The 14651-nt window shown below is 40.2% G+C and overlaps 1 protein-coding gene across 1 annotated transcript in view; it reads right to left on the bottom strand.

The window, feature by feature from the left end:
• Positions 1–9519: 9519 nt before the first annotated feature.
• F9 (coagulation factor IX) overlaps positions 9520–14651 on the bottom strand; it is a 34033-nt gene continuing 28901 nt past the window's right edge. The window contains exons 7-8 of the mRNA XM_048336167.1: positions 10634–10748; positions 9520–10331 (exon numbers count right to left, since the gene is read on the bottom strand). Of these exons, the coding sequence (XP_048192124.1) occupies positions 9784–10331; positions 10634–10748 (663 nt within the window). The 3' untranslated portion in view covers positions 9520–9783. The remainder of the gene's footprint in view (positions 10332–10633; positions 10749–14651) is intronic.

The raw sequence follows: 14651 nt of genomic DNA on the forward strand, positions 1-14651 counted from the left end.
TCTATTTCCCTGAAAATGACATAATATTCTTTTTAATGGATGAGTAAAATACCCTTGTGTGTATGCTCTGATTTTTTTTTTAATCCACTCATCTACTGTAGGTCATCTGGGCTGTTTCCACAACTTGGTTATAGTGAATAGTGCAGCAATGAACATGGGTGTGCAAGCGTCCACTGAATACTGACTTGTAATGCTCTGGGTAGATGACCAACAGTGGTATGGCTGGATCATAGGGAAGATCAATGTTTAGTTTTTTGAGAGACCTCCAAACTGCCCTCTAGTGTGCTTGCAAGGAGTTTGCATTCCCACCAACAGTGCCATGGGGTTCTTTTCTCCCTGCATCTCTGCCAGCATTTGTTGTTCAAAATCATGAGGTTAGCCAGTCTAACTGGGGTGAGATGGAATGTCAATGTTGTTTTGATTTACATTTCCTTTGTGGCCAGGAATGTTGAGCATTTGCTCAAGTGTTTCTTTGCCATTCTTACCTCTTCTTCGGAGAAGTTTTTTTATTCTTTTTCTTTTTAGCTCCTTTGCCCATTTATTGATTGGGTTATTATTTGGGGGCGGGGGTGGGAGAGGCGGTTTCTTGAGCTCCTGGTATATTTTGGATAACAGGCCTTTGTCAGATGTATTGCTAGTAAAGATCTTCTCCCAGTCTGTTGCCTGTTTTATTTTGATGTAATACCATTTGGCAAGTCTTTGTCCTATGTCTACTTTGACCCTGGTATTCTTTTCAAAAAGTTCCTGGCTGTGCCTGTAAGTTCTAGTATTTCTCCTACTCTGTAGGAGTTTTGGGTTTGATGTTGAGGTCTTTGATCGACTTTGAGTTGATACTGGTGCAAGGTGACAAACTGGGATCCACTTTTAGTTTTGTACATATGGATGTCCATTTTCCCAACACCAATTATTGAAGAGGCTATCTTTTTTACAACATATATTTTTGATATTTTCCAAATATCAGATGACCTTAACCATGTGGCTTTATTTCAGGATGGTTTACTCTCTTCCAGTGTTTTGGGGGCCTATTTTATGCCAGTACCAAGCTGGTTTGGTTATTATAGCTCTGTAGTAGAGCTTGACGCCTGGGATTGTGATACCACGAGTATTGCCTTGGCTACAGTCTTCTGTTACTCCATATGAAATTTTTGATTTTTTTTATTGTTTTATGTATGTCAGTGAATAACACCATTGGGATTTTGATGAGAATTGCACTGAATTACCTTTGGCAGTGAGGCTATTTTCATGATATGATTTCTACCTATCCGAGAACATGGGAGATCTTTCCATTTCCTAGTGTCATCTTCGATTTTTCTTCAGACTTGTAAATATTTGAATAGAGGTCCTTCACTTCCTTGGTTAGGTTTATTCTGAAAAAAATATGTATGAGAGATAGAGAAGAGAGAGAGAGAGAGAAAGAGAGAGAGAGAGAGAGAAGCTATTGCATTTGGGATTGTTTTCCTGATTTCCTTTTCTTTCTGTTCATTGTTGATATACAGAAAAGCTACTCAATTGTGTAGGTTGACTTTATCTTACTACTGTATTTTGCAAAAGCCATTGATCATCTTTAGAAGCTTGGAGGAGGAGTTTCTATGGTTTATTAGTTATAAGGTATCATATGTAAAATATATATCTATATATCTACATACATATGTACATTTATACTCATACACATATATACATCTATATAATATATTATATATTTTTGGTGCCTATACTGAGGGTTGTGCTCAGGTCCTGGATGCTCTCTCTTATATAATTTGCTCAAGGCTGGTGCTTTACCACTTGAGCCACAGCTCCAATTCTGGTTTTCTGCTGGCTAATTGGAGATAAGAGTTTCACAGACTTTCCTCCTGGACTGGGTTTGAATTGGAATCTTCAGATCTCAGCCCGCTGAGTAACCAGAATTACAGATGCAAGGCACTGGCACTTGACTTTAAAACTGTACTTCTAAGTACCTTCCTCAAATACACAGGTGGCAGAATGTTTTTTTGTCAGTCATGGGGCTTGAATGCTGGGCCTGGGTGCTGTTCCTGAGCTCTTCAGCTCAAGGCTAGCACTCTACCACCTGAGCCACAGCAGTACTTCTGGTTTTCTGGTGGTTAATTAGATAATATAAAAGTTTCATGGACTTTCCTGCCCGGGATGCCTTTGAATTGTGATGCCATCCTCAGATCTCAGCCTCTTGAGTAGTAGTCCCTGTGAGCCACGGCGCCAGGCAAGTGCCAGAAGGTTTATAGGGTTGTTGTTTGGAAGATGAAAAATAATTGGAAGAAGACTCTTCTCACAGAAATGTGATATAGCATTTGAATTAAGTTATGAAATATGGAAAACATATTAAATCACAATTTAGAATATGAATATTCATATGAAGTATATCAACATTCTGATACTGATGAACATCAAATTAATATTCCCCAAAAGTTGATGGCTACTTCTTAAGATTAAAAAAAAAAGGGAGAATGAGTTGAAAGATATGGGCATGGCCGGTGGGGGAGGAGGAAGAAGTAGATGAATGTCAACACTTCGCTATTCAAAATGCTATCTTCTCTATGTTTTTCTGTCAGTAATATGTCACACTGCCAAACTTTGTGCTCACTTTAATTCAGTGCAAGAAACTTGGAATAACATATCTTATACCCGATGATTGAAATGTAGTGAAACTGCATCAACTTACCTTCCATATATCCCTGTGGGATTTTCTATTTTTAAGTTTTAGTACAAGCTGACTGAAAATAACAGTCAAGAATGCTTTCCCACAGCTTTTTTTTATAGACATCTACAAATTACTATGAGCAAGAATAGAGGTACGGTGGAAAACTAGACATAAAATAACTTCATGGATTTATAATGGGTGAATGTGTTGTGTGGGAGAAATATTTGCACTTCAGGAATGCTGTGTGTTTTTATAACAAAAAAATGACTACCATTTACCATTTCTACTTCAGGAGCATTCTGCATCTTAAACCTGTGTGTGGGGGCTGGGATGTAACTCAGTGGCAAAGCGCTTGCCTAGCAAGTAGAACGTCCTGGGTTCTATCCCCAGTACCAAAAAAGAAAAGACAAAAAAAATACAGTTAAAAAAACACGTGTGTGTGTATGTGTGTGTGTGTGTGTGTGTGTGTGTGTGTGAGAGAGAGAGAGAGAGAGAGAGAGAGAGAAAACAGATGCACACAGGTGTGCACAATAGTCCTAGGGCTTGAATTCAGGACCTGGACACTGTCCCTCAGGTTTTGTTCTCAAGACTAGTGGTCTACTTCTTTGAACCACAGCTCTACTTTCAGCTTTTTTGGTAGTTTAGTAGAGATGATAGTCTTATGGACTTCTCTGCCTAGGCTTCAAACGGTGATCCTCAGGTCTTGGCCTTCTGAGTAGCTAGGTTTACGTTAGCCACTGGCACCTGGTTGCAACTTAAACTTATTTTTTCCAGTCCTAGGGCTTGGACTCAGGGCCTGATCACTATCCCTGTTTTCTTTTTGTTCAAGGCTAGCACTCTACCACTTGAGCCACAGTGCCACTTCTGGCCTTTTCTATATATGTGGTGCTGAGGAATTGAACCCAGGGCTTCATATATAGGAGGCAAGCACTCTTGCCACTAGGCCATATTCCCAGCCCAACTTAAACTTTTGTATATTAATTTTCAACATGAATTTGGTACTCATTCATAAGAATAACTGACCTTCTGATTTGCAAAAAATTGTGGGAGTTTTTTGGTCAAATTATATTGTTTCCAATGGTACATTCACAGATATTTAAATGAGACTCTTTAAAGAAATTATTTAAACCTAATTTGTAGTATTTGCTGATTTCTATGGTGTTAACTATCCTAATTATAATGGATTTGGGGTCACTGACAGGAAGTCACTGTCATGACAGCTGGGAAGCATTGTATATGATTGACCTTAACAAATATGCTTGGGAGACTTTTAGATTAGGGCATTCCCTTCCTAGGAAAACTGAAATCCAACATAAGTAATAAAGGGAAACTGAAGATGTTAACTACCTGTTAGATAACTAAGGTGTTTGCATTTTAGTCAGGGAAGTCCAGTTTTGTCTACCATGTGGCAGCTTCTCAGAGCACACTGTCCACATTGTGGCTGGTAGAGAAACTCAAACAAATCCTACTTAGTCTGAGTATTGTGTGATTCAGCACTCATTCTTTATTCAAATAAATGCTCTAAATTCCACATGGTCTAAAGTTTTGCTTTTGACATTGGCTTTTGTGAGTTTGCACATGTCAGCTCTAAGATAATATTGATGGAAACTTATGAAATGTCATAGTAAGTGTTCAGAAGCATTTGTTATTAGCATATAGTAAGACTTCTGAATGATAACAATCCCACCTTTAACTGATGTGTGGCTGTACTTTGTGTGCTGGAAGCATGAATGATACCAGTGGATATCTCTGGTTATATGCTTGCTTAGGTTGGGTGAGTGTTGGATCTTATGACAATAGACAGGAATGAGTGTTTGAGCTTATTTATTTTACTGCTACCTGATTTTCTTGTTTTCTACCTCTTGGAATTGCCCTTTTGTTTTTTGTTTATCTTCCTATAACTCCCTTAATAAAGACCTGGGCCAACATGAAACCTATGATAGTGGAGGTTGGGGGGAGACATCTTCATTGAACTATGTCTTCTAGTGAACCCATTCCTCACCCATGGTGGTACTGGGATATTAGTTAATATTAAAATATTAAATAAGATCTATCACTGCATGGACATTTCTTTATCTATCACCCTGGAATCTGCTGATCAGAAATGGCTGCTGACCTGGGCCATGATCTTCTGTTACATGGCCTCCCACGTACCAGGGACCACACACTTGCACTACCACTCTCAGCCTGTTGTTGAAACAAGGTCTAGAACTTTCCCCCCGGCTGGTCTAAAATCATGATCTTTCGGAACTCTGCCTTCTGAGTAGCTGGGATTAGAGGCATGAGCCACTGTGCTAGGTCTAGAGCCACTCTGCCCTAATCCTAATCCTAAGCAACTAAGACTAAACCCCAAGTATATGGAAGCAAGTAGAACAATGGAAAACATAGGAGGGAGGCATGTTGTAGGAAATTAAATCCCTATGTCCAAGGACAGCAATTGGATTGAGATAATAAACTTCATTACAAAGATATTTGATAGAGTATTAATTCTAGGGAGAATGCAAGGAAGCTAAGAGCCGAATCTATAAAAATAAGATACAACAAAATGGGTACCTAATGTACAGAGATAGCACAGAGGCAGATCTACAGAACACAAACAGATGATTAAGGTACAATAACAGGAGACAAAAACGCTAGGTGGTAACCAGCATCTTGTAGGCTGATCTGTTTTATATTTCCTCCTTTTTATTAAGGAGGAAGAATGGGAGTGGAGGAGGCCTGTCTTTTCTATTAGTGTCCCTTTATCTGACATATGGTCTTATGTGTTCAAGATAAATATCTCATTCCTATTTTACATGCCAAGAAGTTTTGTGCTGTATTGTAGTTAGTGTTTCCTTTCTCTTTCCATTCCACTCATATATTGGTTTATTCATCTAACAAGCATGCATGGATTTCTCAGAAATTTGTTGTATTCATTATTTGTCTTCTTAGATTTAGAGCTGGGATTTAATCTTTAAAAAAACCCAGTTATTGCTCACACATGTAATCTTAGCTACACAGGAGGTTGAGTTCTGATGATCATGATTCAAAGCTAGCCCCAGGAAGAAAGTCCATGAGACTCTTAACCAGAAAACCAGAAGTGGCACTGTGGCTCAAAGTGGTAGATCACTAGCCTTGAGCAAAAAAAAATATGATAGCACTCAGGCCCTGAGTTCAAGTCCCAGGACCAGCAAAAAAATAAAAATAAACATTTTTATTATATAGGAACATAATCTTATATGCAGATCTGCATTAAGGCTTGTTATGTGTAAATCATTTGACACTTTTACCTTTACGAGCTCAGCATATAAGCCATGTGACAGTTATTGATTGGTTGCTTGAACTCAGAGCTTCATGTTCTGTGTGTGTGTGTGTGTGTGTGTGTGTGTGTGTGTGTGTGTGCGTGTATGTGTGTTAAGCCAGGACTGATTGACCTTACCAGGGAATTTTCAGCATTCTGAGAGTCTTTACTGGGAGAACAGCCTTCTGGACTCCCAATCCTTTATAGTGTTAGCTTGGCTTTTCAGGCTCTCACAGAACAGGGCAGTAGTTTCTGTCCTGTCCTATAGGCAAAAGGAAGAATGGGCTGTATGGGGCTGGAGTGGTTAAAATGGACGAGTTGCTATATTCCTTTGCTGACTGAACTCCTTCTTCACCTTGTATAATGGGCAGAGCATACATATGCTTGTGATTGTAATGCTGAGATTTCTAGATGGGATAAAACTTAATTTATAAAGTGTCCTGATTCCTTATTGCTTCACTCATGACAGGCTTTGCAGTAACTATAGTCTGCTTCCTGTTGTGCATACCTGTAGCACAGTGTTAGATTCCTGGTTTCAGAGGGCCTTTAATTCCTCCCTTGAAACCTCCAACCACAGTTGCTAATGCAGAGTGCCACACCTGTTATCCCCAGTGTGGTTGCAAAAAAGAAAGTTGAAATGCTACTGGAATGGTTCTGTGCCAAATGACACCAATGAACATGTTGTAGAAGTCAAATGTCACATCTGGAAGGCCTCATGTTCTCAGCTGGAATCAACTCCAGGCGCCAGTTCTACAAGTTTAGATGACTGAGTGTCTGTTATGGTGTCAGGTCCTGTAGCTTCCTATTTGACTGCCACTCTGCCTTAAAGCTATCTGCTAGGCTTCTTGCTTTTGTCAGTTGTTTTTCAGTAGTGTATCACTAATAAGGATGCCAGGTAACTTTTAGTCTCAAGTTGATTGAATGTATTGCCATCAATGCAGAAAGTCCCAGCTACCCTAAAAATTCAGACAGGAGAATGAATGGACTTGCCTTGAAAGCACAATGCTTTCCTAGTGCAGAGTGGGAAATATGAGTTGTATTCCTAGTTCTTTCATTTTGTTACCTGGAGCCTGACTTTTCTCTTGGCCTCCATCTCCTCTTCTGTAAGAGTAAAGTGGATTGATTGGCAAATCTTTAATGGACTATGTGTTTTCCCATTCTAAACTTAAACTGCAAGTATTTAGAACTTGTGTGGGATTTTTTTTTTTTTTTTTTTGGTGTCAGTACTGGAGCTTGAACTCAGGGGCTAGGCACTGTCCCTGAGCTTTTCAGTTCAAGTTTGGTGCTCTGCCTCTTGAATCACAGCTCCACTTCTGGCTTTGTGGTGGTTGTGGAGATAAATGTCTTGCAGACATTCCTGTTCAGGCTGGTTTTGAACCATGATCCTCAGATCTCAGCCTCCTGAGTTGCTAGGATTATAGGTGTGAGCCACTGGTGTTCTGCCCTTGTGTAGAGTTTATAATGCAGCAGTTTTTGTAAAGTGGTATGTTATACTTCAGAAGTATAGGAAAGAATACCCTTTCTTTTCCTCTTGGCAGAGAAAACAATCAGATCCTGCTTTGGGATCGTGCCACCTTAATGTAACTAATATTCAAAAAAGCTCAAAACAACCATGCTTAAACAGTAAGGTAGAATGACTGGACTATATTAGCATACTTTTCTTCATTCAGCAAGAGTTCTATTTTAATCTGTCACTTCCAATATTATAGCAGCATGTTTCAGTCTATTTAGGTTAAGTAGCTACAGTGATTTTGAAAGTAGTAACAATTCTTATATAGTGACTGCAAATGCCTTAGGCAGAATCCAGCCAAGAACCTGGCTCTGAGCTGGCTGGACCTTAGGTGAGCTTAAAGGCACCACATTTTTCATGGAAGTAACATATTGCAGATGGGTCCTGATGAATGCAGTCATTTTTTAACTCAAGGGAAAAAAATAACTTTGGCTTAGAGATTAGTGGGCTCAAGAACAGTTTTCTGTGCTACAGGGAAGTCTAATCACTGGAGGTGTGAAGCCAGTTCCCCACTGCTGCCTTTGTAAGGGGTGGTTTCCATGGCAACAAGGCAACGTGTGTGTGTGTGTGTGTGTGTGTGTGTGTGTGTTCACAATAGCAAATCGCTGAGGCTATAGACTTGTAGTCATTCAAATTTGAAATAACACATTTCATGCATGAACAAGTGCTCTCCTTAAACATATATTGACAATTAGAGCATCTCCTCTTGCTTTGTCTCCTTTAGCTAGTAATTGAACTGATTTACTTCGTTTCTTCGTGAAACCTAAATCTCTGGCAGTATTTTAAGTATGATATTTCCTGATGCTCACCCAGTATGAGACTAACTTACTGTGAGATAAATCTTGATTCTGACTCAACTAACATTTATTGAGCAAGTAATGTGTAATAAAGTAGTAGGAAATGATCAAACAATTTACATACACTATTTTATTTAACTCCTAAATATATACATGTTGGGTCAAATTTTTGGTGTTTGGTTCAAAGTCATCACTCTGATTATTTGTTGAATAAAAAAAATAAGATCTGACAATCTCATGATCACAAAGGCTTTGTAGAGAATATCCTGTCTAACTCTCACAATACACAGACTGAGAAATCCAATCTCCAAAGAGGAAGTGACTTATCTAAAGCTATCACTGATGGAAATCTGCTTTGTTCTCATAACTCAATATTGTTCTCATGGCTTGGCACACTGACTATGCTTCCCTCAGGAGGTCTTCCTAAACTCTCTGGCCCAGTCTCCAGCCCAGAATCTCAATCTAAATATGAAAGCTCACTCCACAACCCTCTCAGGGAGGGGCAGGAGACTTGCTCAAATGATAGGTTCTTAGAACTAGACCAGCATTATAAACTCCAAAACTTCTTTGAATCCTTGAGCTACTAGTGACCCTGCCTCCCACCCTTTGAGTCCTCCAGCTACCTGGCTCCCTGCATCAACTTGTTCCCTGATTTAAGTCCCTCCACTTCTGCCCCCATTTATGCCTTGTGTCTCTTGAGTCTCTTTGGGTCATCATGGCATCCCTCTTTAACTTTCCTTTAAAGTTGATCTGCTCTATTGAGGTCAGTTTTCCCTCTTTCTTTATTTTAATACCTTCATGACTCAGTTTCCTAACGATTATCACAGCTAGTTAAGCCTAATTGTGTTCCAGAAGGATCCAGATCCTTGTAATCTTGGGTTGGAACACATGTCATCTCAAACCAAATTCAGCAATAACAGATCATCAAATCTCCCTGTGGTATCACACTACACTTTTTTTTTTCTGGTGCTAGTCCTGGGACTTGAACTCACGGCCTGAGCACTGTCCTTGAGCTTTTGTGCTCAAGGGTAGCATTCTTCCTAACTTGAGCCACAGCTCCACTTCCAGCTCTTTCGGAGGTTAAAGAGATAAGTTTCACAGACTTATATTGCCTGGGCTGGCTTTGAACTGCAATTCTTAGATCTCAGCCTCCTCAGTTGCTTAGGATTACAGACATGAGCCACCAGCACCTGGCTTTAGACCCATATCTTTTGAGTGCTTTGTTATGTGTAGTGTTTGGGATGCCTCTCTGTGAATTACTTAACAAGAAATACTTGGGGAAATTTGAAAATCCATTTATTGATACTTCTGTTTGCAAGAGTAAAGAGGTATTCACTGAGATTATATTTCTATATAATTATGTTTCCGAATCTACTTCCTCTAGTCCAATATAAATCCTAGGAATTCTCTCATGTGGAGAGAAAAAGTAATATTTATAGAATGTCTGCATTTCAATGTAATATGAGTTGGGCATAGGATTCATTAGGAAAGGAGCTTGTCCCCTTTCAGTCTGAATAAGTCCAGGTTAGAAATACATTTTTTATTAAGTGAGCTTTGTTTTTTCCTTAATCCAATTGACATACCGGGATACCTTGGTGTAGATTCCATATTTGCCTTTCATCGCACACTCTTCACCCCAGCTAATAATTCCAGTTAAGAAACTGGTTCCATCCACTTCACTAATATGGGGACCCCCACTGTCTCCTTGACATGAATCTTTCCCTCCATCATGGTAGCCGGCACAGAACATATTTTTATCGATAGTAAATGTTGTGGACCGAAGGCACGTGGCTCGGTCAACAAATGGAACTCTAAGGTACTGAAGAATCGAAGCTGGTCTCCCTCTGTTGAAGATTCTTCCCCAGCCACTCACGTAGCTAGATCCAAGTTTGAGGAATGTGTTTGTATATTCTCTGTTGGCAACACAAATAGGTGTCACATAGCTGTTTAATGTTAAGGGTTTGTCCAGTTCTAGTAGGGCAATATCATGGCTGTATTTATTAATAGTTGCATTGTAGCTCTGATGAGTAATGATTTGAGTCACATTCCGCCTTTGTTCTGTATCTTCCTTCTCATCAATGTTATATTCACCTGTTGAAAATAAATATCTTCAGTCACAGTCTTTCATATGAACAGATTTTCCACGTGTCTACTTGGTATTAATGAAAACTGACAGCCACGTCTTAATGACCTGAATCTTAGATAATTTGTGGGAAAATTAATGCATCAATAAATAATTATGATCCATAAAAATGGTTCACGAAAAAGACTATAGGGACCCAAGAATGGAATGATAGAGGTTTTGAAAATTATGACCACTCTACCACTAGCCCCAGTTACTCAACCACAAACCTACTGGACCTTTGTAAAAAAAAAATGAAGTGTTCATTTACCTGCGACCACCTCAATTTTATCCCCAGGTTCAATACAGTGGGCTGCAGTCACGACCCATTTCTCATTAATGATGGAACCTCCACAGAAAGCTGCAATCTTACCGTTCAAAAGGACCTGCAGAAATAAAAGTAAGAACCATATTGTGTAATATACTTGATCCCAAACAAAACAAATCCATGGGTTATTTATAGGAGAAGGTCAAAAGTTGATTGATAGGTGCTGGAAGGAATGGAAGATTCCTGAAAAGATTTGTAACATGGATTGCTGGGAAAGAGGGAGAATTAGGGGTGTTACCCCTGTGGAGCAGCATAGCACCTGGTGGCCAAGGTGGAGACTTTGCTTCACAATCTCGTTAGCTGTACACATCAATGAGTGTTTCTAGAGCACAAACTCAAACGGCCTTTCTGTAATGATCAGGGAGAGACTGAACACCATGAGACAGGGGTGAGGCTTGTGAAGTGAAGCTGAGACTAATTTGAGGAGTGAATTCTTTCTGTGATTTGTAGCCCTTGAATTCTGGGGTGAAATAGAGACTCTGGTGGCCCAAATTTGCCTCCTGGAGACACAGTAATTCTTTTAGGAAATGTGCTGACTCCGCTCTTCAAGATGAAGAGTTATTATTGGGTCTTCTATCTTTGCATGAAGAAATTTCTTTGGCATAGTTCACTTGAAAGGGAAAAAGGACTTTCTCCTCACCCCCCCCCCCCCCCAGGGGCCTTGTAAAACTCTTCTAATGTAGACCATCATGAAATAAGGCCTAAAGCTTTCACAGACCTGTGCTTCTAGCCATCCAGGCAGTGAGGACCAGCAGGACTTACACACTCCCTCCATTCTCTTCTTAGCATATTCAGTTCCCCCTGGCTGGAAATGTAAGTTGCCTTTGTCATAAAAGGTCTACTTAGCTGTGCTTGCTTTTTTTTGGCAATGTGACAAAGGTGTTTTAGTGATGTATTGAGCCTAGACACTATTATTAAAAGCAAACTCATTCTTTTATTTGTATATTACTAGTACAATCACAGAGGACAATAAGTACTTTTATCACCTTGTTGTCAAATCGATTTAGAAAATTTTATTTGCAGTGCAAGCAAGGGCTTCATTGAGTGAGCTACAGTTTCAGGGGGGAAAAGCTGACAAATGTGAACACTAGAGGGCGCACTGAGCATTCAGTAAACCCTTTGCGGGGACCCACTGATTCTTTGTGAACTGATGCCTTTATCTTGAGACACAAGTAGACCTATGTATTTATAAACAAGGGAAAGAGGGAACTAATATCTTCAAGGGTGGTGTACAGATTATTCTTGGGGCATGCTCTTTTGAAATGTCTTCTGGTCCTGAATTCAAATGACTGTACACCTACAATGTCTTAAACACTCAAGTAAAACGTGGCCTGCGGGCTACTAACCACAGACCTCTGACTTCCTTTCCTTCTTTATCTAGCAGTTTTTTTTTTAAGTTTTAAAGCCACACAAGAGTCTCATATAAACAAACGTGTGTGTCTATCACTCAGATTTAACAATTTTCCTGATGTTTTGAACATTCAGATGCGTATTTGGGGCCAAGTATTAGGGTATTTTAAATACATTTAATAATCATAACATTCTTATGGAATAAATTTTACTCTATCCATTCACATATGAGTAAGCTATGGTTTGGACATGCACATCAACCCCTTCGTGGTCAAGCTATAGTACAACCTCAAGTGTGCCCCACTACAGTATTGCTGCTGTTGAACATCCCATACGTGCATAGTCTGTGGACCAAGTGCAATAAAATCAGCTGGGGTCCTTGTAAAATGCAGCAGTGGTGAATGGGTAGACACCAGGAAGGAACAGTTAGCTTGAGCATCATAGCCTGAGGGCTGAGGTGGTTATTGAACAGGTATTGGGGAAGACAAGTAGAGCAAGCTAAGGCACCGGGGAGGGGGAGGAGAAGGTGAACAAGCTATCCTTGGAGACAGTGAAAGATAGGAATGCAGTAACCTGAGGTTCCAGGTCTCTTTCACACACTGTGGTTTTCTCAGGCTTTGGTTATACAACACAAATGTGAAATGTTGAATCCCTGGTGTGGGATTCTTCTTAAGGACACAGCTCTGTGTATGTGCAGTTGGTTGCAGGACCTCATGGCTGATTCTGATGATCTTAAGTGATGATTATTATATTTTTTGTTTCAAACACATTTTAACAACATGGTTCTAGACGGTTAATGTTTCCAACTTAATGCATCTGTTCAAACAAGTGGAATTCTTGGGCAATGATGTCATTTTATTGCTTCTTTAACGGCCATCATTTTTGGTGGGAGGGGGTGGTACTGGTCATCTCTCAGCTTAGTTGGCTAGTTAGGCCAAATACAGCCCTCGGGCCCAGAGACTATGATGTAGTTCGTCTAACTCCTGCCAAAGGCTTGCTGTGTACAGTTTCTACTGCTGTCCAGTAGATGACTGAGAAATATGGCTCTTGTTCTTTGAATCTTGAAGAACATTCTTTGTGAATCCCTGATTGGTGCTATAAATTTTAGCAAACATTTTTGCCAAGCAAATGGCCTAAACTATATTTGCATTTAAAGATATTATAAATGGCAGAGTTTTGGAAAGTTTGCTTGGCCATTTCCGGACCCCAGCTATGTAAGTATTAGCTATTTGGAGGGTGAGTTGTGTGCTTGGCCAAGGACCAAGTCTTGTAAGACATTAATGTCTCAATGCAGAGCACGATGGGGAAGAGCGGCCAGCATGTGTTCAGAGCATCTGAGTTCTCATCTGTCCAATACTGTCAGGGATGTCACAGCCTAATGGGAAGCTGTATTCCCTCTTTCAGATACACACATTTACATCTATCACATACACCTACATTATTCTGTAAAATACACATCCACAGTCTCTATTCATGCTCTTCATTACAATACCACCCCAGAAGAACAGCTACCGTCCTGTTCTCTTTCCAACCTTCATTCCAGCCAACTTTTCCGTGTGATTCCAATAAAGACCTTATTCCCCTTCCCTTCCAACCCTAGCTTCCCTTTAACGTCCTTTACTACATTTTCTCTCTCATACACAAAGCCAAACCGTTTTTCCATGAGTTCAGCTACCTTGTTATGCCCAAAAATATGCATTGACTAACTCTCCCTCTTAGCTTACTTTGTTAGCCACACAGGGGATGCTTAATTTTTTTTTGTTTTTTGTTTGATCAGATGTGGGGCTTGAATTTGGGGCCCAGGTACTGTCCCTGAGCTCTTTTGCTCAAAGCTAGGACTCAACCACTTTGAGCCTTGGCACCACTTCCAGTTTTCTGGTGACAAATTGGAGATAAGCGTCTTGCAGATTTTCTTGCCTGGGCTGGCTTTGATCTATGATCCTCAGATCTCAGCCTACTTAGTAGCTAGGATTACAAGCATGAGCCACTGGCGCCTGGGTCCGTGAGGCCCTTACCTCCAATTAACCACCCAAAAGCCAGAAGTGCAGCCGGGCTCAAGTGGTTAGAGTACTGGCCTTGAGCAAAAGAAGCAAGATCCTGCGAAGATGAGACTATGAGGGCGTGTGTGTGTGTGTGTGTGTGTGTGTGTGTGTGTGTGTGTGTGTGTGTGTGTGTGTGTGTGTTGGTTCTGGGGCTTGAACTCAAGAAGGATTGGGTGCTGTCACTGAGCAGTTTTACTCAGGTTTAGTGTGCTACAACTTTTAGCCATAACACCTCTTCTGTTTTCTGGTGGTTAATTGGAAGTAAGAGTTTCACAGACTGGGCTGCTCTGGCTGGCTTTGAGCTACGCACCTCCGAACTCAGCCTCCTGATTAGGTAGGATTATAGGTGTGAGCCACCAGTGCCTGGCTCAACTTGGTTTTTAATGGATAACTATAACCATTAAAACAGAGTGGTCACTGAAATAAATGTATTCATCAAAGAATTTTAGAGGACAATTATCGAAATGTTTTGTGCAAGATAGCTCTGTGAAGCTGGGTGAGATTACATATGTTTTTATTTCTCTTAATTGAAATTTTATCATTAGAGCTATGAATAATAGAGGGTTGCC

This window comes from Perognathus longimembris, chromosome 28 (genome assembly GCF_023159225.1).
Source record: "Perognathus longimembris pacificus isolate PPM17 chromosome 28, ASM2315922v1, whole genome shotgun sequence".
NCBI classification, from domain to species: domain Eukaryota; kingdom Metazoa; phylum Chordata; class Mammalia; order Rodentia; family Heteromyidae; genus Perognathus; species Perognathus longimembris.